We start from the raw sequence: 12,627 nt of genomic DNA, 5'->3' as shown, positions 1-12,627 counted from the left end.
GAAGTCCGGTCGTGGGCAAAAACACGGCAACCCAGGTGGCGGCATCACACTCCCCCGAGTTACGGCGACTGGCCCCTGCAACCGATGTTGTGGGTGTCACAGAGACCCGCGTGCTGGGTGTACACCAGGTGAGGAGGTGACGCGTAGCCAGGTGTTGTCAGGGTCGTGGTGGTGGTTGTGACCGTAGCGTGCGTAAACCGACCGCCACGGAGCCAGCGAGATGATAGAGCAGGCCCCTGGACACGTCGGCACGCCCTGCAGTCCCAACGACGCCCACACCTGTCCGAGGTCATCCTTCACGGCAACCGCACCTGAGGAGGCAAAAAGTCGGGTGATTAGGAGGATCCTCTACCCGCTCGCGGCGAAGACGAGCGGATAGAGGACCCAGAGTACAACTCTACGTCGGGGTATCTAGCGCCCTCCTCCACACTCGACACATCGGGAGAGGAGAAGGACCTAGACACCGCCCCCGAAGGGGAAGGCGCGAGACGTGGAAGTTGAGCGGGCGGCAGGAAAGAAGACGAAGTGTCCGTCACAAAGGAGTCGCGGGAGAGCTTTCCGACGACTCCTTTGCAGGCCTTCGCTTCTTCCTGCCCTCATACAATGTCCACTGCGCCTCCGACCAGTTCATACAAACATCACAGGGCTCGGCCCGGGTGCATTCGCGCCCCCGCGGGCACCGAGCACACAAAACATGAGGGTCTATCTCGGGGAAAGATCTGAATTTCCCACATTTGCGCCCTTCGGTACCCGGGCAAAGTCTCCTTGGGGTAGCGAGGCGCGGAGATTCCATCATTCAGCGTAATTAATATGAAAAGAGAGAATACTGTACTTACAATCTTTCATACACAATTACAAACAAACAAGAAAGAAACGACGAGCAGCGGGCAGAGAGCGAACACACACGTCCATCCACTGTGAGGCCGAAAGCAAAAGTGATTTGTTTACCTCCCAGTCGCGCGCCGCGCGCCTGTCGGACAAGCAGTTAACTACCGAACCCCTTGTTCGAAAGCTTACGACCTATCAGCTGCCGCTAGTTATATCTTCCTATTGTAAAAGACCAACGAAGGTTGTATGCCGTGTCGGAACAAACTTATGTGCAGTACAGCATAATGCAGAGTAAAATATAGAATTTAGGCCAGAGACCTAGCACTGGGACCTATGAGGTCATTCAGCGCTCAAATGGAATTCGACAGAGGTAAAAAGGCCTGAAAAGTGTACTAGGAGGAAAGCCTGGCAGTTGCATTATGAATCAATTGTTAGGAGACGATGGAAAGATAGAAGATTGAGAATATGTGGATAAAGGTGCAGCAAAAGGAATGAGAGGCGTTGCATCTAAGGGCCAAAGTGACGCTGCAAAGAACCTTAAGTACTACTAATGTCTACTTTGCACTGCATGAGGTGAATGATGGCATTAGCCCCCATGAATTGTGGAAATGTATCCTAAACTTACCTTCCCTAGCCTATCGTGACCTGTGGCACAGGGGCCTACCTGACTAGAGGCTTAACACCTCCCGTGGATGTCTCCATTCTAACCTGACCCTACGACCCCAAATCATAAAGGTCAAAAACAGAAATTCATCTGAACCTAACACTACATCTAGGGCCACTTAACTGGAGAGGGCGATTCCCTTTTGCATTGCAAAGTGAATGTTCCTTACAGCTGACAAGTACTGCCAGAATAGGTAATTCTAAAGTAGAGTTCTGTGCACAAAAATATTGTTTAATAATGAATTTTTTTTATGGAACACTATAGAGAAGGTTGTATAAGATGCAGTACAGGTGAGATAACTTGGGATATTCCCCAAAAGAATGAGAAAAATTTACTGCCGTTTGTTTTTTGTTAGTCGTTGGTAAATTTTTCAAGATATCACAACTGTACTGCATCACATACATCCTTTTCTATATCATCCAGTCAAAGGGTTTCATAAATAAAACATTATCTCCATTAGGAGCTCTTCCTTGGAATTACCCAAGAAAACGTGCATTTATTACCCATGTCTCTCTCGCAGTAATTCAATAAGAATTAGAGGAGAAATTTATGCATTATGAAGGGATTATGGCCCTTCCTGGTTTGCTATTGAATTTTTATAAGGTAGTCAGTCCCCAGTATTGGTGATCTGGTTTTATGGTTCTTTTTAGTGCTGCCCAGCGCCATATTGCACCAATTTCTGGTTATTGGTGCCGATACATACCTACCAAATCCGCCATTAAATGGTTATCGGTGCCAAAATCCGGTTATTGGCGCAAAATTCCGGTTATCGGCGCCATGAATCACTGATTTTCGCTTATCATCAAGCCGCCGGAACGGAACCCCCGCTGATAACCGGGGGACTGCCTGTATATAAGATGAACAAAGTTAGTTCCCTCTTCACTTGCAATTTCTACACACAGGGTAAGGCAATTGTTATGAAAATAGATATTATGCGTAGAAACCGGCTGGAGTCACTACCTATTACATGACAGAATAACAAAAACAACGACACGTGCATCCCAGTAGGCCAAAAGTGCATGTGCTAACGATAATAAAAGCTTTCAATAAAAGCTTTCAAATTTTGTTTAGTAAATTTGAAACACATTCAACTGTCCCTAGGAGGCCTATAAGGGAAAAATGCTCAAATGCCCAAGAATTATAAGTAGCTAGGGTAAGTCTAGCCTATCACTTTTGATGTCAAATGTCCTGTTGGGAAGAAATAAAGTACCAGAGGAGCATGACCTGCCCAGGACCTCTCGTGACACCCTAAAATAACCGAAGCAACCCACAAGGAACGTCAGCTTAGCCGATATAAAGTAGACTGCCTAACCCAACCGAGGCCTAAATATAAATACCTCGTAGTCCGATTATAAGCAACGCCATTAATTATAAAGTCATTTGTAAGTTTCTTTACTTAAATCTACTAAGCTCATTTAATGTAAAGAAGACCTAGGCTACCAATTACTTTGACGTCTAAATAGGCCTGGGTATGTCAATGCCCTATGAGAGGGGTATAGGCTACTAGGAACGACTAAGGGCTCCCCATTACCTACTTCGACGTCTAAATAAGCCTACCTATATACCCCATACATCAATGCCTTATGAGAGGGGTACGTCTATATAGGATACGTCAATGCCCCAATGAGAGGGGTACTCTAGCCTAAGGGATACCCATTACATCGAAGTCTAAATTGGCCTCTATACCCATACGTCAATGCCCTACGAGAGGGGTACGTCTAGCCTACTACTATGGGCTACCCATTACTTCGACGTCTAGGTATAACATAGGCCTGGGTACGTCAATGCCCCTACGAGAAGGGTATAGAAGAAATGCGTCTAAAGGGGGAGAATAGATATTGCCCTTACCCGGCATTTTCATCCTGGGCACGAGGGGCACCACCGTGGTCACTACTACCACCCGTCGTCGTCGGGGGCGGCGGCGCAGAAGAAGCGGCCGCCGAAGCTGGGGGGGCGTCGTCGTGCCCCGCGACGACGAAGCCCATCTTGCCTTCGGCGGACGCCCCCCCATACTGCGGGCGGTGCCAAGAGGAGGCGGCGAAGTTCCTGCTGCCCATACCCCCGGTCGTCACACTCAGGGAGTACCTGGGCACCAGGGGCTTGTACATGCCCCCTTCTTCGTCTTCCTCCTCCTCTTCGCCCTCGCTCGCCTCGTACTTGATGACGACCCTGTCGACGTGGTGGTGGTGGTGGCGGCGATGATGGCGCCGCCCTTTGGGCAGGGGCTCCATGTTAGGTTTACTATCCTCGGGGCACCACAGATAAGCGACTCGTCATATCTCGTCATCGGAGGGGGGCACCTTTGCACTGTCCAGGAGGATTTCCAAGGAGGTGCTGCTGCTGCGGCCTTGTCCGCTTTGTCTAAAGGGCTGCTGTGCTCTGCTCTGCTAACTCTCTCTCTCTCTCTCTCTCTCTCTCTCTCTCTCTCTCTCTCTCTCTCTCTCTTGACTTTCATAGAACTCAAACTTAACCCCTTTTCCTCTTCGTAAATATGACACATCTGTTTCATTATTATCCTTTTAATTTTCTGATTATTTCAATATAATATTCTCTCTCTCTCTCTCTCTCTCTCTCTCTCTCTCTCTCTCTCTCTCTCTCTCTCTCTCTCTATCTCTCTCGCTCTCTCTCTCTCTCTCTCAAGACTGTCTTGTAATGTATTTATATATCTCTAAGCCAAACCCCAACGCAAATGTATATTATTATTATTATTATTATTATTATTATTATTATTATTATTATTATTATTATTATTATTATTATTATTAGTAGTAGTAGTAAGTAGTAGTAGTAGTAGTAGTAGTAGTAGTAGTAGTAGTAGTAGTAGTAGTAGTAGTAGTAGTAGTAGTAATTCGAGCATTATATAACTTGATGTTATACATAACACACATCTTGGGCTTAGAGGTAATAGATTAAAATGCAGTCTGCTCTATGCCTTGATACAGAAATAACTGAATTATCATGTTATAAAACAACTGATGCCCAAAAAAGGGTATTTGGAAATTTTCAAATATATATCAAGCGTATAAAATCATTACAATACATCGTTAATATGTTTATTTCAAGTGATGTGGAAAATTTAAAAAAAATAGGAAAATCGTCTAATGGGTCGCCTTCTTTCATCATGGCTGCTCCTCGTTCCTCCTCCCCCATGATTTTCAACGGCGATAAGACCAAAATACCCTTTAGGGAAAAAAGGCCACTGGCTGCACTAAGAACTTCAGATAATAAAAAGAACTCTCGATCAAAAGTGCTATATTTATCAGCGTATTTCCATTTATTCGCGTTTTATTACTTCCCGGACGATATTGCACGATCAGAGGAGGCAAATTGGGAAGAGAATATATCCAGTGAACATTTTTTTCCTATTTTTATTCTCTCCACTTCCTGGTTTTGGGTAATGGCGGTGTGATGTCTATAATCATTATTTCTTTTTAATCTTCGCTCCAGTTTCGTCAATGATAATCCGTCTAACATTGAAATAATGAATAATATGTGACTGTTTTCATTCCCCTTTACGCGCGAACGCTGACATTTTGTGATAACGGAGAAAAATAAAGTTAACTTCATAAGCTGCTACGAGACATAGATATTGTTTTGTTTGTTTATATTTGAGGGGTGGTGGTTGGTGGGTGGGGGAGGGGGAGGGCCGTACCATAGATACAGAGAACCTCTTTCTATAATCTATATCTATGTGGCGTACAATCCAGTTTTCCTTCGAAGAATTGTTTTTTTGTTTATGTATCGTCTTTAAATCAGTAACACTAATTCGCTGAGAGAGAGAGAGAGAGAATAGAATTCAGTGCATGGTACCTGGCTGGGTCTATCAGTTGCCATTTTTAAATGTTTACTGTCGAAACCAAACTATAATAAACAAGGCATTTGCCTTACAAAATTAAATATACAATTTCTCTTACGTAGAACAATAAAGTAATCGTAAATTGTGAAGACTTAGTGTAACGTATATATTTACTATCTCATCCTGTGTGTGTGTTATTCATTTATTTATTTATTTATTCATTCACTCATTTATTTATTTATTTGAAGTACCCACCCAGCCAAAAGTAATATGAGGGGCCCCATTTATTAGTCAAATCATAGTTCATAGTTTACTTGGATAAAAATTGCTTTTGCATAGATCTAGTTTTTTTCTTTCTTTCTTTCTTTTTGTCTAAAAGTGTCTGCATAATTTTAATTCTTCAACCAACTTATTGAATATAACTGCGGAAGTCATATACATATCTCGATTTTTTTTTATAGATCGATAAATATGTCACCCAAAGTTTATACTTATTCAATTCTTTGTCTAATGGGGTTTACTTATGATTGATGTGGCTGTCTTGTTTTACATAAACTTGTAACCTCACTAAAGTAATTTAGTAGTCTAAAGTGGTTGTTGTTGTTGTTGTAGTTGTTACGGAAGATGTTTGTCTGGATTTTTTTGATATTGTTCAGAGTAAACAGGATCGAAAAAATAAAAATAAAATACACCGATCTGATGAAGGGTTAATAGTATAGTTCTACAGACGGAAAGATGAATCTGATTGCATATGGGTGTTGTGGTTTAGGCCTAACTGATTTAAAGTTCGCTGTTATTGCAACACCATAAGATGATTTGGCGATGTAGAGGATAAATGGAAAAACGATGTATAATTCAGAAATCGTAGACCTCAATTTGACTGACGTAGACCCCAATAATTGACTGTGTTAAAATGAAAAGTTCTTTGATATTTACGGTATTCTGTCGCCAAGTTTGCCGTTTCATCTTAAGCCACTTTTACCTCTTGTTCAAACCTCTCTATATCTCTGGTTCAAATGGCCCTTCGGCAACCTGACCAGACCTGACAGAGCATAATGTGACATAAATGTGACGTAGAGGGGAAGGTTTTAAAGTACGTGACGTAAACTCCTCCCTACAACAAGGCAAATGCATCGCAACTTACATGGCAGTCGCTCGTTCTCATGAAAATTTATTATCATGAACTCAGGAGTAAAAATAGATCTCGCTGGTGGATATACGCAGTAATGGACAGGAAATGAAAGAAGAGAAAGTGGCTATATTATTATAGGCAGAACGCGCAGTACTTCAAATACATTTTATTTATTTATATTTATCTAACAATAAAAGAAAGAAGTTATTTAACCTCTAAGATTTGGATACATTGCTCTGCGAATGTGGGGATTGAGTCGTTATAGGACCTAGACCTAGTCGGCTTAGTACTACGTATCATTATATATATATATATATATATAATTATATATATTAATATATATTTATATATATAGATATATATATATATATATATATATGAGAGAGATTTTTATTTTCAAGATACCATTAGCCGGGACTGACCTCGCAAAGGTCTCTGTGTGTTGTAATAAAAGAATGTCAGAAATGACGTAAAAAAAAAAAAAACGAAAAGAAAGAAGTTAAAAAGAAAACTAGCAACAATACCGACCACCGAGATCGAATGTTTCCGGTTCATTAATTAATTCAAAAACTAAAATTGAAAAGCAAAATTAAGCCATTCGTTATAACTGCGTTGTAAATGATAGTACTATACCCAACCATATATATATATATATATATATATATATATATATCTATATATATATATATATTATATATATATATATATACTTTTGTGTGCTTACCTAGGATTCAATTACTCTCCGATGCTGAGATCTGCGACAAGGTAGTTCTGACTCCATATTGTCAGTCATAGTTTCGTAGTAGTGTCTTGAGCAAGTTGAGTTTTGCGATTACAGTTTTCCGGCAAAAACTTCTTGCAACCTTCACTCTGATAAGTGGTAGCAATTATCTGATACTGGAAATCCTCTAATAAGACTATTTAGAGCGATGAAAGTTTATTATGGTACTACAATAATAATAGTCTGCATGGCGCTAAGCTATATTCCTTTAGCTTTTACGATAATTGGATATTGCTAGACTGGTCAATATATTTAAAACTAAAATCTTATTTCCAAATAAAATTCTAAAATCTAATTTTTCTTCCGTCATATGACAGAAGTCATTGACTGAATCATTAATTCAAGTTTACGTACTACAGCTCCATTTTGCAATAAGTACTTGGAGTGAGTTATTTCACACTTTCATGCAGCCTTCAATTGTTATTTGAAATAGAGTTCTATATACTGTGTAGTTTTCTGTAATCTTTACCATATCATGTGGCAGATTTCATTATTTTCTGACGCTCTCTGGTTGCTTTTACAGCTAAGACTGACACTAGGACCACTGCAGTTTGCTAAAACGTTGCTGTGTCAGGTGACATGCGATCTGCCTAGTTTACTGAAACCTTTACCATGTCATATGGTGGCAGTTTTGACTTTTTGACACTACCTGGTTGCTTATACAGCTAAGATATGACACTGTAGGACCACTACTGTTTACTAAAACGTTGCTGTGTCAGAAGACAAATGCGATCTGCCTAGTTTACTGAAATCTTTACCATATCATGTGGCAGTTTTGACTTGTTGACACTGCCTGGTTGTTTATACAGCTAAGATCTGCCACTAGGACCATACCACAGTTTACTAAAACGTTGCCTTGTCAGGTGACAAATGCGATCTGCCACAGTTTCTCGTGATCTGACACCAAGAACCCACTACGATTAACTGAAGCCATCTTCATCTCATGTCGCTGGTTTGTCATAACTGATGTATACAATGATCGTAATCTATGGCAATGGAGTCGGCAAGATAAATAGATAAAGGAGATAAGATACAATAATGACGATTATGGGGGAATGTGGCCATTTTAAAAATACCGTAGAACCCCAAAACGAAAAAGTGGGTGATATTGTAACAATAGTCTCACAATCATTCGTCTGTTGGTATGACGTTTAACCAGACTGAATTATAGGCTGAAGCATTCTTACATTGTCCCCGTGTGTGTAAACGCCTACTGGGAAGGCTCACCGTTAGCACGTTTTGACCTCTCTTGATACGTTCAGACTCGAATTGAATATTCCCAAACGTCCCGTGCAGATGTGTCTGACTGGCCATTATTATCATAATGACAACTGACTCGCTATCTATAGATATCTAACGGGTATCTTACATCTGTACCAGTTCTTATCGTAAGAGGAATACTACTACGTGACTCGATGCATTGACGGATTATATCTGTAGTATCCAGGCGGGTCTAGCGGATTATTATTATTATTATTATTATTATTATTATTATTATTATTATTATTATTATTATTATTATTATTATTATTATTATTACGTGACAGTTTCACTCAAATTCAAATCTTTATTCATGTGCAATTGGATATAATACATGAATTACATATATTTTTTTGTAATTACAAAGATAAAATCTTGCTCAACACAGAGGTAATCTAAAGTAAATATGATTATTATTATATTACTATTACTATTACTATTATTTTATTATTATTATCATTATTATTATTAATTATTATTATTATTTTTTATTATTATTATTATTATTATTATTATAAGGACAAATGTAGCTATTTATTACCATTATTATTATTTCAAATCTTTCCCCCATAAAGAGTTTGTTTACAGAAGATTTAAAAAAAAATATTCCTTATCCAGGCCATAGGATGAGGTTGCTACCCCCACCTGCCCATCTTGGTTGCAAATCAACCACGATAGACTCATTGCCAGATACAACTATTTATTTATTTATTTTAATTAATTATAAAGAGACAATCTCGCCCGGAGCATAAACGCCATGACAGAACCGCTCACTACCGATTAACTTTTTTAAGTTATCGCTGTACCCACCTAACTACGGGGCTGGTGGTGGTGGTGGTGAAGGGGTGGGGGGGGGGAGGGGGGGAGAGTAAAAGGACGTCATTTAACAGGCTGATGAACTCGGAAAGAATAAAACTTGACATACAGAAGATAGACGCTTCGTCACGTGAGAAGTGGTTTCACAATGCTCGGTATCTTAATGTCAGGAGGCAGACGGGATTCTGTCTAGAAACCGATAAAAATTAGGGTACAATTATTATTAATTTTTTTTCTTTCTTTTTTTGGTCTATCACAGTCCTCCAATTCGACTGGGTGGTATTTATAGTGTTGGGGGGTTCCGGGTTGCATCCTGCCTCCTTAGGAGTCCATCACTTTTCTTACTATGTGCGCCGTTTCTAGGATCACACTCTTCTGCATGAGTCCTGGAGCTACTTCAGACTCTATTTTTTCCAGATTCTTTTTCAGGGATCTTGGGATCGTGCCTAGTGTTCCTATGATTATGGGTACGATTTCCACTGGCATATCCCATATCCTTCTTATTTCTATTTTCAGGTCTTGATACTTAAACATTTTTTCCCTTTCTTTCTCTTCAACTCTGGTGTCCCATGGTATTGCGACATCAATGAGTGATACTTTCTTCTTGATTTTGTCAATCAACGTCACGTCTGGTCTATTTGCACGTATCACCCTATCTGTTCTGATACCATAGTCCCAGTGGATCTTTGCCTGATCGCTTTCTATCATTCCTTCAGGTTGGTGTTCGTACCACTTATTACTGCAAGGTAGCTGGTGTTTCTTGCACAGGCTCCAGTGGAGATCTTTAGCTGCTGAATCATGCCTCTTTTAGTACTGGTTGTATGCAAGTGCCGGGCATTCGCTTGCTATGTGGTTTATGGTTTCATTTTTCGTATTGCACTTCCTACATACGGGAGGGATGTTATTTCCATCTATCGTTCTTCGAACATATCTGGTTCTATAGGGCCTGATCTTGTGCCGCTGTTATCATTCCTTTAGTTTCCTTCTTGAGCTCTCCCCTCTGTAGCCATTGCCATGTGTCATCGCTGGCTAGTTCTTTAGTCTGTCCGTGCATTGGTTTGTCGTGCCAGTCCTCTGTTCTGTTTGTCATTCTCCTGTCTCTGTATATTTCTGGGTCTTCGTCTACTTTTATCAGTCCTTCTTCCCATGCCCTCTTGAGTCACTCGTCTTCACTGGTTTTCAGATATTATTCTCGATGTTGACGCAGTCCTCTATACTTAGTAGTCCTCTCCCTCCTTCCTTTCGTGTTATGTATAGTCTGTCCGTATTTGCTCTTGGGTGTGGTGCTTTGTTTCCTCGTTTTCTGGTCTATGCTGCGAAGTTCTGCCTTCGTCCATTCCACTATTCCTGCTCTGCGTCTGATTACTGGCACTGCCCATGTGTTTATGGCTTTTATCATATTTCCGGCGTTGGGTTTTGACTTGAGTATCGCCTTGAGTCTCAGCATATATTCATTCCTGATCGTGTCCTTTATCTCTTGGTGTTTTATATCCCCTCCTTCCATTATTCCCAGGTATTTGTATCCCGTCTCATCTATGTGTTTGATGTTGCTCCCATCTGGTAGCTTTATCCCTTCAGTTCTTGTTACTTTGCCCTTTTGTTTGTTGGCTAATGCACATTCTTCTATTACAAACTCCATCCTGATGTCCCCAGATACAATCCTTACAGTCTGGATTAGGGTATCTATTTCCTTGATGCTCTTACCATACAGCTTGATGTCGTCCATGAACACCAGATGGTTAATTCTGTTGCCTCTTTTCTTGAGTTGGTACCCAGCATCCATCTTCTGCAGTACTTTTGTCATGGGAATCATGGCTACTACAAAGAGTAGTGGGGACAGTGAGTCGCCCTGGAAGATCCCTCTCCTGATATTAACCTCTGTTAGTCTTATTCCAGAGCTTGTAAGTATTGTATTCCAGTTGCGCATTGTATTTTTGAGGAAGCTGATGGTGTTTTCCTCTGCCCCATATATTTTCAGGCACTCTATTAGCCATGTGTGTGGGATTCTGTCGAAGGCTTTCTTATCGTCAATCTATGCCATGCTTAGGTTGGTTTTCCTTCTCCTACTGTTCTTCATTACCATTTTGTCTAACAGGAGCTGGTCTTTTGTGCCCCTACACTTCCTTCTGCAGCCTTTCTGTTGGTGGGGGATGGTGTTTGTCTCCTCTAGGTAGTCGTATAGCGTAGAGGAGACAAACTCCATTATTATTATTATTATTATTATTATTATTATTATTATTATTATTATTATTATTATTATTATTGGTGTAGCTGTAGATTTTGAGGTATATGAAAATATATAGTTCGTTACCTAAAGACTGCTTGTGTTAGAGACACACGTATATATATATATATATATATATATATATATATATATATATATATATATATATATATATATTACGTATTTATCCCTTATAGGCCTACTATTATTAACTTACGCATCATCCCGTGTGACGTAGGCATCGCGTATTGGTAAATCCTCTGTAGTAATACTGTAGTGATATGTCTGTCGAGGGTAAATCATATTTTAACCGTCTACTTATTTCAAAAAAGTGTGTGAACGCACCAGATCACTGAGGGATACTAACGGAGTCTAAAGGAATTAAGGTGTTTTATACCTCTTCATGTTGTCGTATATACCGAAGGAAGGGGTTCATTAATTTCGTACACGCTGTATTTTGCTACCTGTTCTGACTCCGAGGGTGAGGAGGTGTTCACGGCGTAGCCAGGCGTATGAGGTCCAGCCAGCAGTAGTGAATAATAGTCTCTTGAGACTATCTTCTTGGAGACTATATCCTCTGATACTATTTTGTCTGAGGCTATATCATCTGAGGCTGTTTTCTCTGAGACTGTTTACTCTGAGGCTATTTCCTGAGTCTGTTTACTCTGAGACTATTTCCTGAGTCTGTTTACTCTGAGACTATTGGAAATATCGTAAAATATAGATAATGAACAAGCCCATCCCCCAAAAGAAATATAACTCCTATTGATAACGACCCCCCCCCCAATAAAATCCCTTGTGGGGGGGGGGTGCGGAGGAGGGAGGTGTCAATGTCTAGGAAAAGAGCCAATGAAATAAAACAGTTTAAATTCGAAATTGATGATCGTAAACTCAAGTATAGGCCTATAGATGTATAGCTTATAGTCGTTCGTAGACCGATAAAGGTATACATTCATTTAACGTATGTTGAAGAAAATAATACAAACAAACAAACAAACAATCTGAAATTGAGACAGACGGAGTGACCTTGATGCCGCCAGGAATAATAATAGGGTTGCTCGTCCTGACATCTTAAATGAGTTTGCTCGTGAATTTGATAATAAAACTCAGTGCTTGGGTTTGTGTT

The 12,627-nt window shown here is 40.3% G+C and overlaps 1 protein-coding gene across 4 annotated transcripts in view; it reads right to left on the bottom strand.

Moving 5' to 3' along the window:
- Positions 1 to 11,853, bottom strand: part of LOC135199455 (uncharacterized) — a 79,848-nt gene extending 67,995 nt beyond the window's left edge. Inside the window, exons 1-2 of one of the 4 annotated variants that reach the window (XM_064227521.1) lie at positions 3,341 to 3,437; positions 2,196 to 2,338 (exon numbers count right to left, since the gene is read on the bottom strand). Coding sequence is in view for 2 of the 4 variants with exons in the window: in XM_064227519.1 (XP_064083589.1) it covers positions 3,341 to 3,723 (383 nt within the window). In the remaining 2 variants the exon portion in view is untranslated. Of the gene's footprint in view, positions 1 to 2,195; positions 2,339 to 3,340; positions 3,853 to 7,144; positions 7,318 to 11,718 lie in introns of those variants that run through there. The other 3 variants (XM_064227520.1, XM_064227524.1, XM_064227519.1) reach the window with 3 other exon arrangements.
- Between the last annotated feature and the right edge of the window lie 774 nt (positions 11,854 to 12,627).

This window comes from Macrobrachium nipponense, chromosome 25, assembly GCF_015104395.2.
Source record: "Macrobrachium nipponense isolate FS-2020 chromosome 25, ASM1510439v2, whole genome shotgun sequence".
Lineage (NCBI taxonomy): Eukaryota > Metazoa > Arthropoda > Malacostraca > Decapoda > Palaemonidae > Macrobrachium > Macrobrachium nipponense.
This window is presented reverse-complemented; position numbering and strand designations above follow the sequence as displayed.